Below are 19,884 nucleotides of genomic sequence, written 5' to 3' on the forward strand. Positions count from 1 at the left end.
TAAAGAGCCAGATAGAGTGCGAGCACTCCCGGGACACCCCTGCTCTCCCGCAGGAGCTGAGAACCACAAGGCCAGGACAGGCGGACGGAGCCGAACAAGAGCCGGAGGAGCTGTAGCCACAATGGAGCGGCCAGGAGAGACCGAGCCGGACAGAGCTAAGGAGCCGCGGCCGCACTGGAGCTGCTGCTTGAGCCAAGGCCCCACGGCAAGCTAAAGCTGCCGGCTCCTGACCTGCAGGCTGGCACTGCTATGGTGCAGGGCCCCTGCAGGAGCATCACGTTTGGGAACCAGCCACTGTCCCCGGGGCAGAGGGGTGTCGCTGGGGCAGCCCCGAGCTCACGTGCAGAGAGGGGACATTCAGCCATGAGTGCGACCTCGCCCTATTTTCGGCACCTCCAGCCCATGTGCAGGGCTTGGGGCAGCAGTCGCAGCCCCAGCCAAGGCCGTGCTTGGGAACTGGGCCGGGGTGGCCCCACAGGGAAGGCCCGGCCCCAGTGCACGGCAGCCTAGGGCGGCTTCGGGTTTTATTCTCCGGCCTGGCCCGGCCCAGCGGCAACGCACCAGGCCCCGGAGCCCCGCGGGGCAGGCCCGGCCCCGCCTGCCGCAGCCCTGCAGCCCCGGCCCCGCTCCCTGGCCGCGCTCGCAGCCTCGGCTCCCCCCACCCGGCGCGGCCCCGTGGCCGAGCCCCGCCGTTCCTCACCCGGGGCCGCCGCCGCCCTCCCAGCCCCGAGCGCCCGGGCCGCCGCGACGGAACGGAGAGCAGGAGGGGACTGACGGCGGCCGCGAGGGGCCAAACAGCCCTCTCCGCCCGCGACAGCCGACGCATGCGCCCTGGGGCGGGGCGGGGCGCGACTGGGCCGGGCCGGGCCGGGCCGGGCCAGGCCAGGCCAGGGCTGCCCGCCCCGCCCCGGAACCCCTTTCCCGGGCCCTTCCTGTGCTCCTGACCCCGCCCCCAGAGAGCGGCTCCGCCCCCGGGGCCCCGCTCAACCCCGGATGCCTCCCAGTGCCTCCTGGGGACCCCAGTCCTCTCTCAGCCCTAGTCCCACCCCATCACCCCAGTGTCCCCTGTGCCCCCAGGCACATCCCCGTGTGCCCCCCCACATCCTTGCTGGCCCCTGGCACCACCCAGTAGCCCCAAGGCCCCATCACCACCCCCAGGGCCTCCCCCCTCACCCCTGTCTCTCTGCTCTCCCATGTCCCTGCTCCCTCTGGCCGTGGCCCTAGGCAGGGCAAGGGAGCACCAAGGCCTTGTCCTGGGATTGGCAGGGGCGAGACTCGCACAGAGCCTACACACGTGCGGCACCATCCCTGCATGGACAGAGCTTTATTGCCCTCCTGCAGCAGGCTGTCAGGACCCCCCACACAGGGGGCCTCAGTGCACTGCCAGCCCTGCCAAGTTGCAATGACACTGCAGGGAAGAACTGCAGGCGCTCGGCCGCCGTTTTCACCACCATCCCCAGCGCCCCTCAGTGCCTGGCTGGAGGCAGCTTCCCTGGCCAGGAGCCTGGAGGCCACGCGAGTCCTCCCTCCCCACATCCTGCTGGCTAGCAGCACCTGCCTGCGGGGCCTCCAGATGCCTCCTCAGCCCTCAGGGTGGGAGCTCAGTCACCTCACCTACCTCCCAACAGGAATGCCAGGTCCCACTGCTGCAGCCACTTGGCCAGCGCTGTGTCCAGGAGGACACCTGGCACGTGGGGAAACGCAGCCATCAGGGCACAGCCCCAAACCCAGACCCTGACCCCAGCCCGTGCTGTGGGTTTGGATGCAGCTGCACACAGAGGGGTGGCACAGCCAGCCCCAGACCCCAACCCGGGGGCTGCAGCTGGGAGCAGTGCGAGAGCCCAGAGCTGCCTCTCATCCAGGATGGTGACGGCTGCCGCCTGCGGTGCCCAGCAGCTCCCCGTGCAGCAGCTCTGGGTCGTGCTCAGGAGCCTCTCCAGCAGCACGGGGCAGTCTCAGGCATAGGGCAAAGCAGGGACACAGGATCTTGTCTCCAGCTGCAAATGCCCTTCCACCCACCCACAGCCAGGCACCCATGTGGCATGCCATGGGGGCAGCCGGCTGCATAGACACAGCCCTGGCGCAGAGCTCACTCACTAGGTGATTGCAGACCTCGTCCTGCAGCTTGGCCATGCTCAGCCCGGCACTCACGGTTACACGCTGCTGCGCCCTCTTCGACCCCCAAAACAGGGAGTACTGATGCAGAGCAACCTTGCATGCCTGGAAAAAAGCATCAGGCCCTGTCACGGGGACACTGCTCACCTGCCCAGGGTGCCAAGGGAGAAACCTTGCTGTGGCAGTGTCAGCGAGGGCCTGCAGAGATGCCGGCAGGCCCACGTGGGCAGGAGTGGCACCGTGTCTCTGCCAGCGCCGCAGGGCTTTCTGCAGCTCTGCAAGGAGCTCTGGGGGCTTTTACCTTGCAGATGGCCGGGGCCACATCCCGGAGATGCAGCACAGGGCTGGGAAACACTTCCTCCACCTCTCTGCTGAAAAAGGACCTCTTCCCCAAGGCAGAGGAGGCCAGGGTGCCGTAGCGGGCAAAGGCTGAGTAGCACAGCACCTCTTCCTCCTGCAACCAAGAAAGCCTATCTGGCAGGCTGCTAATAAGGGCACCTCTTACAAACTGCTTGGCCCCAGCAGGGAGCTGCCTGCAGAGGACAGAGGCTCTGGGACAGCTCTCACCTGCTCTTCCACACCCCCAGGGTCAACAAATCCATGTGTCTGACCGCAGTTTGCTTGGAAATCACGTTTTAGAAGCAGGATTCGGGAATGAGCTTGCCCTGCCTAGATCCCTCCCGACCACCCCGCCAACCCTCCCTCCCGGTTTGACTCCCGTGCATCAGGTACTGCTTTTCAGCCTCGTGGCACTGCAGCAGCCTTTCTGGTGGCACACAGAGCCAAAAGCCTTGGCGCTCAGGTGCTCCTGAGCTCCCAGGCTGGGAGCCCCTTGGCACCTTCGCCTCCCTCACACCTCCAGGCTCCTGTCTTGGGCCAGCCACCCCAAAACAGAGTTGCAAACGGCAGCTTTCAACCATGCTGAGAAACCTTCCCTCTTCTTCAAAACATACATGTCTGCCCTGACCCCCCATGAGCTGGACAGGCCTCAGCCCCCCCACACCTCTCAGATGAACAGGAGAACGAGCAGCTTCACCTACTGCCCCCAAGAACACCTGGGTGGACATGGTGATGTCTTTAAAGGCGGAGCCCATGGCCCTCACCATCAGCTCCCCCAGCACCTTTGCCAGCACCAGCACGCTCTCCACAGCCACCTCCACACTGGTCATGTTCTCCACCACAGCCACCCTGTGCCTCCACAGCTGCAAAGTGACTGGCGCACAAGCTGCTCGCTATTCTTGCCTCTCACCGCTGCTCTTCACCACTGCACCAAGGGCTGCACTTGCTAGAGCAAGTCCAGAGCAAACCCCAGCTGAGGGAGCCCCAATCTGCACGCGATTTCCCCTGAAAGCCCTGAAGCCCTGGGTAGCTCTCTCCCAGCAGCTTTCGAGTTTGGGCTGTGCTCAGAGCACAGGAACGGCCATCTCACCTTCGCAGGTGCTCCACTGGCCATGTTGCCCACGCCCCTCATGGCCACTTGCCACACAGTGCTCACAAGGTCACAAGATCTTTCTACTAAGGCCTCCAAGAGGGGCTTCAGGAGCTTGCTCTCCTCCACCATTCGGTCCTTCATCAGCTGCAATAAAGCCACATGGCCGCTAGCATCAGGACGTGATTCACACCAGGCAAGGCGCAGCAATAGCTGCATCCTGGGGCTCCAGCATCAGGAAGCCCTACAGCCCCCAACAGGCTCCCCTGCAGCAGGGCTTTCCCTCTGGGCCGGCCCGGCTCCAGCTGCAGGGCCGGGCAGCTGCTAAGAGCAGAGCTGCAGGGTGCTGGGGGAGGCCTCGAACACAGGCCCGCGTGGGGTGGCACCTCCTGGCAGGAATCTGCATTCAGGCCCAGGGCCCCCAGGAGCTCTGCCGCAGCTGACCAAGCTCAGGTGCATGTCCCAGCCAGGCTCGGGGGTGCCTGGCAAAGAGGCAAACACCCCTTCACTTTCCCTCCCCAGCAGCACCAGTGACAAGGGCCAAGAGAAATCTCCAGTCGCAGAACTTCAGGGGAAGATTTGTCTTTAGCAGAGCTAAAACAGCTCAGCCACTTTGGGAGGTATTCATTCACTCATCCTAAACTGCACCAAGGGAGAGGCAAAGTACCCCTGAAATGACACTCCACACTCTTCAAGTCTCAAGCTAACAGAAAACTAGCCCCTGGCGCTCTTCACCTGCCTGGTGTGTCGGCACTCCCCAGCTCCCCCGGGGGACAGCGCCAGCTCCTCCCCCAGCATCTCCCTGACCTGCCCCAGGAGGCTGAGAAGCAGACAGGGAAGCAGGCGCTGGACCAGCGTTGCGCTGTGCAGCACCAACACCACCTCAGAGACAGCCTAGATGATCTGCAGAGAAATTCAACCAAGAACCACCTGGTAAAACAAGGGCTTTTCCCACCATCCAGGTCCCCCCATCAGCCTGGGGAGCTTCTACTGTCTCCCAATTCTCACTTCAGTGACAGCCTTGTGGCACAGGAGCAGCAAACTCTCCCAGCTCCCCACACCGCTAACACTGCCACTGCCAACACTGCCACCGCCCTGGCAGAGCACTCCACAAGGCTTCACGGGCGCTTGCGAAGGTCACGGAACTCCCTCGCACTGAAGCACAAGTTGGAAAGGAGACGCGAAGCATCACAAAATGCCTCCATTGCTGACCGTACCGTGCGAGGCTCCAGGGCAGCCTGGCTGCTGCCCAACTCCTGAGCACAGCAGTCACTCCTGTGGCTGCTCTTTCCAGCTGCCCTTAATTATTTTGTTAAGCACACCAGCAAATGGCACCCAGGGCACTTCTCCCCAGGCTCCTCCAGGGCTCCACCATGTCACTGCAAGGGAACAGATGCTCACCCGTGAGCCCACATCCCTGGGTACCTGCGATGCCCTCACGAGAGGCCAAACGCTCCCCTCGCCTGCATCGGGGCTGGCAATGGCAGGTCAGGACAGGGACACTAGCCCACAGTCCTGCAACGCTCAACCCTTCCTGGGGAAAAACCACCTGCTTCTGACTGGGACCCCCCATGCAGGTGCGCCCTGGGGCTGAGTCTGACTGCAGAAGGAAGGGGAAGTGCACAGACCCGTCCGTGGGCAGGCACTTCCAGAGGAGGCTGTCGAGTAACAGCTGTTGGTGAGAGTGGTGCCAGGTACCTGAAAGGAGAAAGAACAGGTGAGAAAGAATAGCTTGGTGTGTGCTTTTCTTGTCCTTCTTCAGGCCTAACAGCCAACAACAGAAAACAGACAAAATGCCTCTCTTACCTCCTCCTGGAGTATTTGCTCTCCACACTCCCCCAGAAACATGAGCATCCACCACCCAGCAGCTCACATGCACACGGGCCTGGCACACAGCAAGCTCTCCACAGTGGTGTTCATGAAGTCTGTGGCCTGGCCTCAGGGGAAATATCTGCAAACAGTCTGAGGAGAAATCAGAAACGGAAGAGACCACGTCACAGGTTGCTCAGACGCAAAACTCATGTCCTGACAACAGCACACGCATGTGCACACTCCCCCCCGCCCAGCATCTCCTCCTTTCACCATGGGCCAAAAGGACCGATGTCTCCAGCCTCCTGCTCCATGCTTATGCCCACATGTCCCTGTGCGACAGCTCACTCGGGGAAGGGCGTGAGACCCTGGAGGGAGCAGGGAAATGGGCAGGAGCCTGGCACCGGGCCCCCACCCCGCTTTTTGGGGGCCAGTTTCCCTTGCGATGACAATGGAGGTCGACAGCAGAGACTCGGCATCATCAGCATTCAGCCTCTCACGCAGGTACCCAATGTCTTCAGTTGCCGCTTCTGTAGTCTCGGTTGGAGCTAGGAGAAAGTGGAGTCACGTTCGTGGGGAGCCAAACTCTGGCCCCGTGTGCGAATAAAAGAGGGCCCAAGAGAGGGCAATGAAGGCCATGACAAAGCCAGGGACCTCTGAACACGGTGCAGCAGGTTTGCTAGCCAGGCGAGGGGCCAGCTGCAGAGGGGGATGGTCCCTGGCATCGGGGGTGACATCCTGCCCTCAGACAGCAGCAGGGAAGGGCCCTGCACCACTCTCCTCACCTCCTGTTTGGAGCAGGCTGCCCAGGCAGGTCACTGCCCTCTGGGAGGATCCAGCCAGCACATCGCTTGTCAGAGGCCCTAAAAGTCCCCTGGGGCTGGGGCACTTGGGAGAGACCAGGGCTGTGGAGACAGCAGGGCTGGGAAGGACGGGGCTGTCGAGGGGTGTCGGGTGGAACCATCTCACCATGGGCATCTTTCCACTCGCCAGAGACCTGAACTGCTTTCAGGCACAGTCTTGCTGTAGGAGTGAGAGGCAGGCAAAAAGGTCACTGGCAGACCCTGTGGCCGCTTGCCCTCTCCCAGCCCAGCCATGCCACCCCCTGAGCCGTGGCCAAATGGCAGGGCAAACGAGGGGCCACCCTGCAGCACCGGAAGACCCAAAACCCAGCGCTCACCTGGGCAGTACTCCCTGTCAGGGTGGCAGCCAGTGGGGAGGGGGCCGGGGAACATGGGGTCCCTGCTCACCCTATGCTCACGTCCCTCTTCATAGGCACCCAGCAGCTGGATGCACACTTGCAGGGCCCTCTCCTGCTTGCACACACGAGTCAAGGCGAGCCATCGCCATGGGGACCTCCCTGCTCCAGGCGCTCACCACGGGTAGGATTGAGTTGTGCAGCACCCCTCGCTCACAGCTGCGGCTGGGGAGAAGCTCTGGCTCATCTAGGGACTCTGCAGGACACTGCAAGCTGCCTGCAAGGAAGCTGCTGCCAATGGGAAAAGCTTGGATGCAAAGTTTGGGCAAGGGGGCCTGAAACGAGGACCATTTCACTCTCTGCCAATTTGGGGTGTTGCACCTAGTTACAGGGAAGCTCCCCTCCTTGGACCAGCCTCGCAGGTGGAATCCCCATGGCTCTGCCCCACTCTGGCAGCAGCAACACTTTCCCTGCCACCCCGAGGACACTCACCTGCACCATGTCCTCGAAGCAGGCAGGGACCGACTCTGTCTGGAGAAGAGCTGCTATGAGCTGGCCCAGCACTTGCAGGGATGGCGCATGCGCATCCTGACACCAGAAAGGAGAACTGAGGCTGGGCACTCTACAGAGATGCCAGCACAGCCAGTGGCTGCCAGAGTGCAGGTCGCCCAGAGCTGGGTCCCCACCAAGCGGCAGCCAAGAAGGGCCGGTGGGTACCCACGCACGTGGAGCAGCCGCCACCATCTCCCCTTCCTCTTCCATCTGCTCCAGGTGACGAAGGCACATGATGCCCTGGCAGCACTGAGCCAGGAGGCTGCAGTTTTCCTCCCTGCTCAGACGGGGCTGCAGCTTGCTGCCAGGAGGAAAAAGGAGAGAAGACAGAAAGGGGGCTTACTAGCACTCTCCAGAGCAAGTCAAAGGATGACTGGCTTTGTCCCGATCAACAGCCTCAAATGCAACACCTGCAGCCCCAGCCAGACCAGCCAGCTGCGCTGGGACACGCAGCGACTCCCACAGCCCTGGGGACAGACCCTACCTCAACTGCTGCATGGCCACAAGGGCCCAGGGCGGGGGGCACACCAGGGACTCCCGGGGCTCCTCCTGAATCACCTCCTGCAAGTCACAGAGAAACACGTGCAAAGTGGGCAGCGGGGCAGGGGTGCGGGAGAGCCCTCCTGCCCATCCCAGCCATGGGCTCTTCTGCCAGACCCCGCAGGCACTGGCCCCACCACCCCCATGGCTCCCACAAAGGACTCATAGGACCTTTGGCAGGGGGGTGGCAGCTCCCTGGTGGCTGGACGCACTGTGATCTTCCACCATGGCCCCAAGTGCCACCAAAGCCCCCAAGCGCCCTGCCAGCTGGGGAAGCAGCTCAGGATGCTCGGGAGCTTGCACACGGCCCCAAGAGACCATTTTGTCTCTGGGCAAACCTGCCCCATGGCAGAGCCCAAAGCTCCCCTGCACGATGGCCCTAGCTCTGGGCACTCACCAGCAGGGTCTGCAGCAGCTCCCGCTTGCTGCAGAGCTCAAACCTGGAGCCAGCAGCCACAGCCTGGATGGCAAGGCTGATCTCAGTGACACTCTGTGCCAGGGAGAGCTTCAGCTTTGTGTGCTGATCCCAGGGGAGAAAAACACACTGGGAGCTCTTTGAAGGGCTGAGGGTAGAAAGAGCAGCAGGGCCAGGGGGAATCTGCCTCCAAGCACAGCACAAGGAGGAGACTGCCTCCTCCAGGAAGCCCAGCAGACCCCAGCTCGGCACCTGCACCCCACCAAGGAAACCTCCTCTCCCATCCAGGGAAGGAGCCTCCCACTGGGAGGGAGGCAGCTTCCCCAGCTGCCAGCTGGAAAGACCCTGCAGACCCCAGCCCAGAGGAGCAGGGCAAGCAGCACTGGCATGGCTGCAACAGGAAATGTCTGCACGAGAAGGCTGAGGAGAGGCCGGAGCTGGCGGCACCCGGCTGGCTCTGGCCTGCACCCCGAGTGCCTACCTGGCAGCCCTCTCAGTAGAGCCACAGGATGTTCCCCACGACGTCTCTCTTGACACGGGTGAGGAGCTGCTCTCTGGGGGCATGCAGCACCATGCCGCCGTAGATCACCACAAGCACAGCGTGAGCAACGTGGGTCCTCACCACATCGCTCTGCTGGCAGTTTGCTGGAGAAGCACCAAGACGTCAGCCCAAGGCCCCACTGTGCCCAGGACTCCGTGCACTCCTGGGGTGGGAGCTGCCCCTCATCCGACCAGCGCCTCAGCTCCCCGGGCACCTCCCGGCAGCTCTCCATGGCGCTGCCTGAGCTCCCATGAGCTTGGGGCCAGCAGCCAGCACCCACCCCGCAGCTGAGGCACTCGCACCAGCAAAGGGCAGAGCCTCCCTCGCCCCCACTGCTGGGGCTTCACCAACACAGTGGCAGGCAAGCGAGCACTGCAGCTGCCTCAGTTGGGGAGCTCTGACCCATCAGGTGCCAACCCTGTCCTGCCCAAAAATCCCACAAGCCCCAGCCCTGGAACATCCCCTTCCAAGTGCAGGGTTCAGGGAGTTCTTACCAGAGGTGCAAATGAAATGCAGCACCCACGACTAGGCTGCCACTGGGGCAGAAGTAAAAAGAGGCCAGAAGGAAAACAAACAACGACACCCTGGGCCCTTTACCTTCTGCTGTTGAAAAGTCTCTGCGAACTCCTCGACCAAGGACAAGGCCAGCTTGAAATGGCTCTCGGCACAGCGGGACAAAACAGAAGTGATTCCCTGCAACACAGCAGAAACACAGAGTTGCTCTGGCCCCAGCGCCCAGTCCTGGCCAGCTCCACCGGTCAAGCAGGACCTTTCCCGAGGGAAACGGCAGCGAACAGAAAACCAGCAAGGGCTGGAACAGGGCATGCAGAGCCCCTCTGCCCCAGGGACAGGCAGGGGACACTCAGGAAAGCAGAGCATCGTGAGGAAATGTCACCTGTGCCACCCACAGCTCCAGGTAGTTTCTCTCTTAGATATTTCACTATCTGCTCTTGCACGTGGCTGAGACGCTGACAAGCTGCCAGAGAGCCCTGCACAGGAACCACTGCAAGAGAACAGGCTGAGCCTGAGCTGCAGTGACAGCCCGGCCTGGCAGGAGAGGGCCAGGCCACAGAAGACCCCACCGTGTCAGGACCTGCTCAGACATCTGCGGCACCAGCCCCAACAGCAGCTGGCTGCCAGCCCAGCCCTGCTGCCAGCCCAGCACAGAGAGAAGTGCCTTTTTGGGGAAAGAGAGCAGGCAGCAGGGAAACCAGCCCATGGAGCAGAGCAGCACTACCAGCCCTCGCCCTGACCTGAGTGTCCCAGGGCTCTGCCGCCGCAGCCCTCGGGGCACGCGAGCCACAGCCACGCCACGCAGGGAACAAACCTTCTCCCAGGACAGGCGGGGAGAGCTGCCCAGCTGCCGGCTCAGCTCCTGGCTCAGGCCCACGGTCCAGGCCTCGCTCGCAATGAGCTCCAGAGAGGTTTGCAGGAACTAGGGCAGAGCGGGAGATGAAGCAAATGCTCCCTAGTCCTTTGCCAGAGCTGTCTGCACATCCAAAAGGCCCCGGAGACTGCCAGGCAGAGCTCCCCCTCACAATAGCCTGCCTCTCCACCTGCCCCTCTTGCAACCTGCCTCTTGCTCTTCCCCTAATGCGCCACTTGAGGCCCCCGGGCTCCGCACAGGCCAGAAGCAGGCAGTGCCATGGCATGGGGCCACGCTGGAGGCCTCTGCCCCAGCCTTCGGCTGCGTTTGTGCTCAGCTGTGCCCCACGTGCCCAGAGCAGCTCCTCTGAGCGGGCAGCACCCACAGCTGGGGCAGGCGCCGGGGGCTCGGGACGTGCCTGCACCGCTCGGTGGCTAAACAGGGAGCCCAGCTCCCAGGTTCCTCCCACCACTTTTCCTACTCCCCCTTTTGCCCATCCAGCTGGGGCCCCCACAGGGATGCTGTACCTTCAGCAGAAGGCTCTCCCACTCGGCCACGTCCAGGGAGCTCGCTGTTGTTCCTGCAAAGCCCGAGGAAGCAAAGCCCTCGCTGTTATCCCAGCGAGCACCACGGCAGAGCCCGGGTGTCTCCTTTGCAGTCTGATGCCCCAAAGCCTCAGGCCACCTGGCTGACAAGCGCCCGCAAACCCGGCACCGTTCCCTGCTGCCAGGCTGGGGAGCTGAGGGCATTTTGCTGCCCCCTCCGCCCCCAGCCTCTCCCTCCCGCCAGCACTTTACCTGCCAGGTGCTGCAGCAGCAGGGGGATGTCTGCGGCCCACTTCGCCCCCACGGCTCCGTGGATCGTGCCGGGGAGCTCCTGCAGCAGCTGCAGGGCCGCAGCTCCACAGCCACCACCCACGCACAGAGCCACCACCACCACCTAGGCCAGAGCAGGAGAGAAATGGGTTTGCACCTGCCCCAAGAGCCACAGCTGCCCCCACAGACAGGCAGGCAGGGAGGGAAGGGAGGTGGGCACTGCCTCGGCTGGCAGCAGACAGCCGACAGCTTCGCCCAGGTGCTGCTGTTCCTCAGGAGGAGCAGGAGCCCCTGACGGGTAGGGGAGGCTCAGGCACCCTCCAACACGCTCCTGCCTCCTCCCAGGGCACCCGGCACCGGCCTTGGCACCATCTCTCCCAGCCTCTCCCCTCGCCCTGGCCACAAAAGCTCTTCCCTTGGGGCCCCACTACTCACCAGCAGGCGAGCCTGCAGGGCCTGGGGAGCTGGCAGAGCGGCTGTGGGCAGAAAGAAAGGCTGCGTGAGATGCCCAGCCCCACCGGGCCCTGCCCGCCCCATGTCCCACGCCCTCGCGCAGGGCTGAAGGGGACCCCGGCCGTGCCACCTCCGCACAGTCCCTGCCGGGCTCCCGCGCTGAACAGCCGCCGCTGAAGGCAGCCCCAGCACGGCAGGAACCAGCCCCTGGGCCCCAGCAAGAGCTGGGCGCAGCAGCGCCAGGTAGCTCTGCCGGGGAAGGGGCAAGCGGGGCAGAGCCCTTGCGCCCAGCAATGGGTACTGCTCTGCCCTGCACTGCCCCGGGCCTCCTGCGTGGGGCTGGCAGCAGACAGGGGTCGCGCATGTCCCCACGCCCACCGAGCCCTACACAGCACACATGGACTTTCTGCTCCCCACCCTGGCTTACTCCTCTGCTCATGGAGCTCGCAGTCTGAAAGGACGGGTGTGCCTCCAGGAGCTGCACACGCTCTGCAATGTGTCAGGAGAGAGGTTCGGGCCATGGGCAGGAAAAGCATCCCCAGGCAAGAAGCAGCGACAGGCAGAGGACAACTTACTTTGGCCACCCCTCTGGCAGAGAGGTCCAGCGTGCCCAGGACATGGGCACGCAGGCACTGAACAGCCTTTTCTTCCTGGGCTTCCTCAGCACAAAGGTTTCCTGTCACCTGCAAGACAGAGGTGGGAAACACCTGCCACTGCCCCTTCCCAGATCCCACGGTGGATGGCGATGGGGAGGCTACTCCCACTGCAGCACTGGTTGCCCTGCTGCACCAGGCTCCCTGCAGTTAGGGACGCCCATGGCAGTGCGGCACAGCTGGGGCACAGGACACAGCCCCAGCATCACACTCTGCCCTTACCAGTCTGCCCAAGGCCCTGCTGAACTCACTGAAGAGGTGCCCCATCAGGTCCCATGCAAAGCAGCTTGGGGCACTGGAGCGCAGCAGCTCCCCAATGAAATGAAGAATTGCCCTCCTCAGCTGCCAGGGAGGCTGCAGTTACAACCCTGGCTCAAAACCCCAGGGGAGCTGCTTTCAAAGCACTGCAACCCTTCCGGCCAGGCCAAGACGATGAGGGCTCAGCAGCAGCCCTCACTCCACAGCCGCCACTGGGCTCTGGCCCCAGGTCCTGCCTTTGCCTACTGGTATGGACTCACCATGCTCTGTCTCAGGGATAGGGTTGCTCTGCCCCCACGGCAGCACTGGCCCTGCCCAAACCAGCTCACCTGGGCCACAGCACACAGACTGCACAGCCATCACAGCCAGGGGCAGCTTCTCCCTCGATCTGAGGGGCTGCAAGAGACAAGAAGAGGTGTGCGCTGAGGCCAAGCCCCCATTTCTAGAGGGATTTGTCACAGCTCCCCAGCTTTTCGTATGCAAGCAGGACAGAAAAGCAGGGCCAGGTTGCGAGTTCAGAGGAAGCATCAGCATCCCACAGGGACTATATTTCTACGGACATGGCTATTTTACAGGGACCAAACGTGATGGTAATGCAGAGACCTAGAGACTCACCCTGGGCACAAGCAGCTCCTGTGCCTGCCCCTGGCATGGAGCTCAGAGCATCACCCCAGCGTGTCGCCACATCCAACTGCCCAGTGAACCCTGCTGTGGGGGGGCTGCTCTGCGGGTGACCTGCTCTTTGCGGCTCATTTTGGGTGTTCATGCTGTGCTTTCTGCCCCTTCCTGCTTCTCCCCAACAGCCCACACCCTGGCCTCGCAGCTCCAACCCCTGTTACTGACCATCAGAGCAGACCAGAGCTTGCAGCAAATCCATGGCTGCCACATGACCGGCCTCACGCCCACTGCTAACTCAGACTGCAGGAACACGATCATCTCTTCTGGACAAATTTGGGCTGCAGGAAAGAAATCATGCTCCGCATTAGCAACCAGTGTCTTCCCACATGGGCAGATTTCTGAGAGAGCTGCCAGCACATGACGGTGAGGTGCTGGGTCCCCTCTCCTTACCCTGCAGCATGGTGCAGTAGCACAGCTCTGTGCTGTGCTCTGGGCTGGGTGGCTTGATCTCATCACAGAGCTGTGGGAACAAGGTGCATTTTGGAGAAAGCTGGATCAGCATGGAGAGGGATGGAAAAGAAACTGCACTGTCAGCTCTCATCTCACAGGCAGCTCTGGGCACGGACCCACAGCCAAAACCAGAGCTGGGCATATGCAGAGCTTTGCAGCAGCCAAGGCTGCCCAGGAGCCAAAGCTGAGCAACATTCAAAGGCTCCTGGTGGGTCTTACGCTCTAGAGCCCTCCCATAACTCAGCCCAGAGGGGAACTGCCCCATGAACCGGGCTGTCCCCTGGGCCGGTGCGAAACAGCCCATCCAGGTCCCCAGCAGCCTCAAGGTGCCAACATGGGCCATGGCTCACAGCCCCTGTACGGCCCTGGCCTTCAGGTGGCTCCTGGCAAAGGGATGCCTGGTCCTGCCAACTGGCAGCTCTGTCCCCTCCATGGGAACCCACTCTGCCAGCCCCAAGGCATAAGGCCTTACCTGCAGGTGCACAACACTGCTGATGACCAGAAGCTTGGCCCGGGGCATGAAGGTCTGAACGCTCACCAAGACCTCCAGGAAATAGCTGAGACTCTGCAAAGGAACATGAAAGGGAGAGGGGGGCTGTCACTGCGAGCCACCCAGGAAGCAAGAAACCAGCATCACTGGGAGACACCATGGCCTGAACCCACTTGCAGGGAAACCCCAGCTTCTGGCTTGTCCTTCCTGCAGAGTGGCGCCAGGAGGTCTCTCTCCTCCTCACAGCCCTGCCAGGACGGCCTTTCCCAGCACGCCGCCCCCCTCACACCTCTCCCCGTCACAGGGGCTGGACACGGCCCTGGATGTGAGGGCTGAGCTCCTCACACACCCCCAGCCCTGGGAGGCGGCGTGGCCTCCCCTCCTGAGCCGCTCGCCCCAGCCACTCACCACTCCCTCCTGGCCCTCCTGGTTTCTTCTGGCAAGAGCCCGGGAAGCCTCAGGCCCCCGTTCCTGCTCAAAGGGACCTGGCTCCTCTTAACACCCCAATGCTTTGCAGCACTCACACAGCTGTGCCGTGCTCCACATGACACCTCACCACAGTCACCCCAAAGGTGTCCTGGACTTCTCAATATTGGTGCAGAAGCCAGAGGAGATGCTCCCAGGTGTGCTCACGGTGCTCCTCCACGTGCAGGAGGACACCCATCATGGCACCTATTGCCCTGAGCGGGGCCTGCCTGACACGCTGTGTTGTGCAGCCCAAATTTAGACTCTGCTTTGGGGAATAGCCGCACAGTTTCCAAGCAGCAATAGGCTGTGATTTGGAAATTCAAGGCCCCAATCCATTTTTTTTATACCCCTGCAGCTGAATTTAAGGAGAAAAAAAAAAGTCTCGCAGCACCGCCGCTTTCTGCTCACGTAGCAGAAGAGCGGGTAAACGTGGGCACAGAGCTGGGCAGGCCCCAGGCGAGGGAAGGCACCTTTCTCCCCCTCGCGGAAGTACATGCTTATGCCGCTGCACCACTGCTCCAGAACTGCAGCACAAGAAGGGAAACAGGATCGCACCAAAGTCTCTGACTGGTGAAGACCTTGCACTGGCCCCCGGGCCTGCTTTAAGCCCAGGCCAGGCTCGCCAGGGCGCAGGTCGCGAGGAGACCCGGCTCCAGGGACGCGTTGTGCCATGGTCTGAGATGCCCGGACTGAAACGCTGCCTTGTTTCTCCCCTGCGTGCGCATGCGCGCGCCGCTCCCTCGCTGTCCCCGCGCAGCGCCTGCGCAGGCAGCGGCCAGAGCGCCGTCATGGCGGAGAAGGGGCAGAAGAGGTGAGTTCTGGCAACCCAACGGTTCCCCGCGCGCGCGCCCAGCAAGCCTCCCCCCCCTCCCCGCGCGCGCTTTTCCGCCGCCCCCTGACACGCGTCTCCCCGCAGCGTGAAGATCGCGCCGGGGGCCGTGGTGTGCGTGGAGAGCGAGATCCGCGGGGACGTGACCATCGGTAAGGCGCCCTGCCGCCCCGAGAGCCGCGGCGCTGCGCCTGCAGGGGCGGCCCCGCGGCGGTTCGGCGTGGCGCTGCTGACTCTGACCTGTCCCTGCAGGGCCGCGGACGGTGATCCACCCCAAGGCCAGGATCATCGCGGAAGCGGGGCCCATCGTCATCGGGGAAGGCAACCTCATAGAAGAGCAGGCGCTTATCATAAATGGGTCGGTGAAACGTTCCCTGGTGGGCGCGGGGCTTCCCGAGGGGGGTGGTTCCGCGGCTGAATTGGCTGCGGTCGCTTCAGGCTGCTAATCCTTTGTCCCCGCAGGTTTGCTGTGAACAGCATCCCTCCGAAACTGGGCAGTAGGGGGAGAAGTTTCTTCTGTGATCTCCAGTGTTGTCCCTGGGTTGGCTTTTTACACGATGGGTATTGTGTGGATTGTTCGATGAGGAACCTTTGCAAAACCTGTAGTTCATCTACTGAAGAAGGCAGGGGTAGATTGACTGCACTAGTGCAGAGCTGTGCAGTTTTAGCTCGATAGAGATGGTTATATTTCTCATATTTAAGGTTCTCCTAAAACAGATCCCTTATCTGACAGTCTTGTCAAATGCGAGGCTGTGTTTACAGCTATTTAAGGAGCAAGGCGTTGACTTAAAAAAGTCTGAAAAAAAAAAGTTACTTTTTGTGCTTATATGTGTGTGTGGCACTATGTCTGGGGGAGAAATCTTCTCTCTAGGAATCCTTTTCCTACAGACAGATCCTTCTAATCCTGATCAGAATATGAGACCCAGGGCAAGGACAGGCAGTCTGAAAACCCTGACAGTCTGGCCTAGCTAGTTACTTTTTGTCTGGTTCATATCCTTCTAAAGGATTGCATGGATAGGATATGCGTGACTTCAGCCTTTGTAACAGAATTGAAAGTCAGCTGTCGAATAGGGCAGTATCTTTGGACAGTGTCTTTCTCATGTCAAGATTCGAATGTATTCTTTCATCATGCAGATATCCAGAAAATATCACCCCGGAAACTGAAGAGGTGGAACCAAAACCAATGGTCATTGGCACCAATAATGTTTTTGAAGTTGGGTGCTGTATCCTTGCTACGCAGTGAAATTGGAGTTTCTAATGCACCATGCTTCCAGACCTGCACAAAAGGAAGCATGTGTGGACTCTATTAGGGTTTAAACTTCCCAGGGCTATTTAAGATGCAAGATGTTGGTTTAAGCAGAGTATCAAGGTTTACTCTTTGAAGTAAAAGCTAAGAATTTTACATTTCTCCTTAACCTTAACCTTTAGATTCACAGGCAATGAAAGTGGGAGATAACAATGTAATTGAATCAAAAGGTAAGTGTCAGGCTTGTTGTCTTTGCCCTCGTGAAGACTCATTCTTGCAGACACAGGGAATGGGAAAGGATTACATTGCTTTGTCTTTAGCTGAGCCTGAGCTACAGCTTACTGCATGTTATAGCCACAAAGTCATGTTTCTAATGCTTGTGAACCTGGTGGCAACCTTAACAAAGTTTGATGTGTTAACACTGCAGCTGCTTGTCCACAGAACCCACGTGTGTTACTGCATTGGTGGGAGCTGGGTTTGGCTGTCTCTTTCTCTCGACACTGAGCCGTTAATGATTTTGGTGTTTGATGATGCAGGGTTTAACCACATTATGGGCACATATACGCTAGCATTTTAGTTTTAGTCTCAAGGTTGTTCCTGTTGGCCGTGCACGCAGAGCAGTCCTTGAGCCTGTGGCCTGGACTGGATTCCTTTTGGGTTCCTTTCAGATAAAACTAAGCCAGAAGTGTTTTGGCTGCTTTATTCACAGTCCCTGTTCAGTCCATGGGATTAGACCAGAGCTAGTCTGAAGTCAGAAGCCTCTAGTGGGAATGGCAGGTCTTCAGCAGGGAGTATCCATGGTAAAGCTTTGCTCCAGGCTCCCAGGGGGAGTTTCAGGGTAGTGCCATTGAATTATGTGACAGGATTGGGGGTAGAAGGTGGTTATTGAACAAGTGTGAAGGCTGAAGGAAGTAGGGCAGAGAAAGGAGTTTGAAAAGCTGGGTGTGGCTTTGAGTAAGGCTGCCAGTCTCCCCTTTTCAGCTCCTGCAGAGATCTCTCTCCCTCTGTTGCAGCATTTGTTGGTCGGAACGTGATTCTGACAAGCGGCTGCATCATCGGGGCCTGCTGTAACATTAACACCTATGAGGTGATCCCTGAGAACACCGTCATCTATGGGGCTGACTGCCTCCGTCGAGTGCAGACTGAGCGGCCACAGGTGGGTGTCATGCCACTCAGGGAGCTGTGTCTCCACAGGCAGGGCTGTAAGGGTCTCCATCACCCTCCTTGCTGCAGTGAGGCCTGCGCCTGACATAATGTGGTAAGCTCCTGTGCCTTTGTTTCCAGCTCAATTCTTACAGTGTCTTTCTTTCCAGCCCCAAACACTGCAGCTGGATTTCCTGATGAAGATTTTGCCAAATTACCATCATCTGAAGAAGACCATGAAGGCCACATCCACTCCTGTTAAGAGCTGAGAAGCGCTCTGCTATTGGTTGCTGAACTGGGATTGTGTCTTGTCCTTTTAAGCACTACATGGCCACTGGAAGCAGCTGGTCTCTGCATCCTTCATTTCATTTCGGAAAAATTGTCTTGCTTATCCATGTCCTTTATTTATAGTCTGCTAAGCATCTGAAGACAGCTTTGGATCTGTTGTCTCTTTGGCACTAACTTTAATATTATACGTGCTTTGTTTTGAGAATAAAATAGCACTGGTTATTTTTGCAAAGTGGAATTGCAATCCTTTCTGATTAGATTCTGGGTTAGGTAACACTTTGGAGTGTGCTGTATACTGTTAATAAAAGTATTGACCACTGCTTTATGATTTCAGTGGTGCTGTTTTATCAAAGCTTTCAGGCAAAAGTAATCCTGGAGTCCCACAACAACAAAAGTGTTCTCTATGCAGGCATCAGGCAAATCCCCTTCCATCCATGCAAAACGACCTTGTTTGGGCGAGCTGCTCACCTGCTGTAAGGCAGCTGCAGCAGGGGCCTGGTTCCTGCCCAGCGTCCGGAGCTGTGTCTTGGGGTACGGTGGCTGGCTCCTGTAGATCACATGGCATTATGCCATCCCTCTGGGGACAGCTGCGCCATGCAGATGTGGTTTCTTCGCTGCCTGTTCCTTCCTGAGCCAGCCGGCAGAGGGAGATGGGACCACGCTGGGGAAGGCTGGAGGAAAGCCTGGCTCCTCAGGGTGAGGAGGGTGGGAGCTGTGGTGTGCCCAGGTTGCACACCCCAAAATCCAGGAGGGCTGTGGGGCCCCACCTGGCAGCAGGGTCAGCAGAGCTCCCCAGGGGGGCCTGTCAGTGGCATCAAACCCTGAGAGAGGGCCTAAGCCATGCAGCTAGAGAAGCTGGCGTGCATGGTGCTGCCTGACAGGCAAGGAAAGCCTGGAATAGTCTTGTAAAGGAAATAGAGAAGAAAGAGGTTCTTGAAGTCGCCTTCAGAAGCAAACGGGACTTCCCACAGAGTTCGCAGGCAGGCTTTCTTGGTTGAGCAGATCCATCTTTCCCAGCTTGGGCCAGGTTTCCCCAGCAAAGCTCTTGCCCTGGTGCTCATTGGTAGGTCTGCATGGGCAGAACAGCATCACCATCCTGTGCCTGCCCAAAGCGTGTCCCTAACACCACCCTCTTCAGGGCTCCTTTTTCTCCCAGCTGGCCTTCTACTGCTCAAATGTTTGCACATACATGAAAGACAAGCTGCAGCTGGACCTGCAGCTCCCTGCACTGTCAGCACTATATGCTTACAATATGCTGTGGCCCTTAAAGCCAGGGATGGTATGGACGTGATAGTGGAAGCCATGGTCCTTGACTCCACTTGTGGGGGGAGGGGGGGCACAAAGCCTGCCAGTGTGCCCTGTCTTATTCAGTAGCTGCAAACCAGTTATCAATATATAAGATTTCTCCCTCTCTTTTGGCTTTTCCTACAACTAAATCAGCTTTTCCCAAACAATTATTCTCTATGGGATTGCAGAATTATGGACAACACCGTGCAGCATAGTCTGATAACTGCCTGTTTTTTCTTCACTTACCTGTAGGCTGTAAGAAAAAGCAAATGCTTGAAACATGGTGACACCCTATCTCCACCAACCCCTGAAAGCTGCCTTCTGCCCAGCTTGCTTTTCAGTCCATTCACGCAGCAACATGGCAAGATTAGAGCACAGCTGCAGTTTCTCTGGTTGTCTGCTGTGCTTCTGGTGAGCTTCCGATGTGCCTGAGTTTCAAGCAGATGAATCTCAGTCTGACCCACAAGATTCCCAAGCAATGTTTTTCACAACTTTCCCTTCTACCTTTGTAAAATATGTTCTGCAGTTTTATCCCAATGCAGAACAAAAATGAGTGTTGGATGGATCAGAATTTCCTGTAGGAGAGAAAGCAAGAGCCACTGTTCATACAGGAACCCCAAGCTTCAGCAGGAAAATGTTTGCTATGACATTTCCTGCTTTCAGCTTTAATGTGGACAGATTTGGAACCGAGGATTTCAGGTAGAGCAAGGTTTGACATAAAAGCGAGGGCACGCGTGCTAGAACTAATTAGATTTTCTCCTTAAATTCAGTTACAGGGATATCAAAAAGCTGGATTTGTGCCCTGAATGTCCAAATCACAGCCCATTGCTGCTTGGAAACTGCATGGCTATTCCCCAAAGC

At 59.5% G+C, this 19,884-nt stretch overlaps 3 protein-coding genes across 3 annotated transcripts; 1 reads left to right on the top strand and 2 right to left on the bottom strand.

The window, feature by feature from the left end:
• Window positions 1-1,295: 1,295 nt before the first annotated feature.
• LOC112993034 (uncharacterized) lies at window positions 1,296-8,342 on the bottom strand. The gene is made up of 10 exons (XM_064510634.1): window positions 8,322-8,342; window positions 8,041-8,163; window positions 7,588-7,664; window positions 7,277-7,404; window positions 7,044-7,139; window positions 6,139-6,376; window positions 5,351-5,901; window positions 3,545-5,242; window positions 2,417-2,569; window positions 1,296-2,220 (listed from the first exon to the last, which is right to left on the bottom strand). The coding sequence occupies exons 1-7, from the start codon at window positions 8,340-8,342 to the stop codon at window positions 5,871-5,873; spliced, it is 714 nt and encodes a 237-aa protein (XP_064366704.1). The 3' UTR covers window positions 1,296-2,220; window positions 2,417-2,569; window positions 3,545-5,242; window positions 5,351-5,870.
• Window positions 8,343-8,471: 129 nt separating this feature from the next.
• On the bottom strand, window positions 8,472-14,879 carry LOC112993043 (uncharacterized). The gene is made up of 13 exons (XM_064510277.1): window positions 14,786-14,879; window positions 13,745-13,837; window positions 13,213-13,282; window positions 12,988-13,100; window positions 12,474-12,540; window positions 11,809-11,916; window positions 11,216-11,256; window positions 10,763-10,904; window positions 10,493-10,545; window positions 9,927-10,034; window positions 9,495-9,602; window positions 9,197-9,292; window positions 8,472-8,703 (listed from the first exon to the last, which is right to left on the bottom strand). The coding sequence occupies exons 6-13, from the start codon at window positions 11,850-11,852 to the stop codon at window positions 8,552-8,554; spliced, it is 744 nt and encodes a 247-aa protein (XP_064366347.1). The 5' UTR covers window positions 11,853-11,916; window positions 12,474-12,540; window positions 12,988-13,100; window positions 13,213-13,282; window positions 13,745-13,837; window positions 14,786-14,879; the 3' UTR covers window positions 8,472-8,551.
• A 7-nt stretch (window positions 14,880-14,886) lies between these two features.
• Window positions 14,887-18,056, top strand: DCTN6 (dynactin subunit 6). The gene is made up of 7 exons (XM_026116363.2): window positions 14,887-15,041; window positions 15,147-15,211; window positions 15,312-15,417; window positions 16,194-16,282; window positions 16,488-16,535; window positions 17,319-17,461; window positions 17,619-18,056. The coding sequence occupies exons 1-7, from the start codon at window positions 14,911-14,913 to the stop codon at window positions 17,715-17,717; spliced, it is 681 nt and encodes a 226-aa protein (XP_025972148.2). The 5' UTR covers window positions 14,887-14,910; the 3' UTR covers window positions 17,718-18,056.
• The last annotated feature ends 1,828 nt before the right edge of the window (window positions 18,057-19,884 follow it).

This window comes from Dromaius novaehollandiae, chromosome 4 (assembly GCF_036370855.1).
Source record: "Dromaius novaehollandiae isolate bDroNov1 chromosome 4, bDroNov1.hap1, whole genome shotgun sequence".
NCBI classification, from domain to species: Eukaryota; Metazoa; Chordata; class Aves; order Casuariiformes; family Dromaiidae; genus Dromaius; species Dromaius novaehollandiae.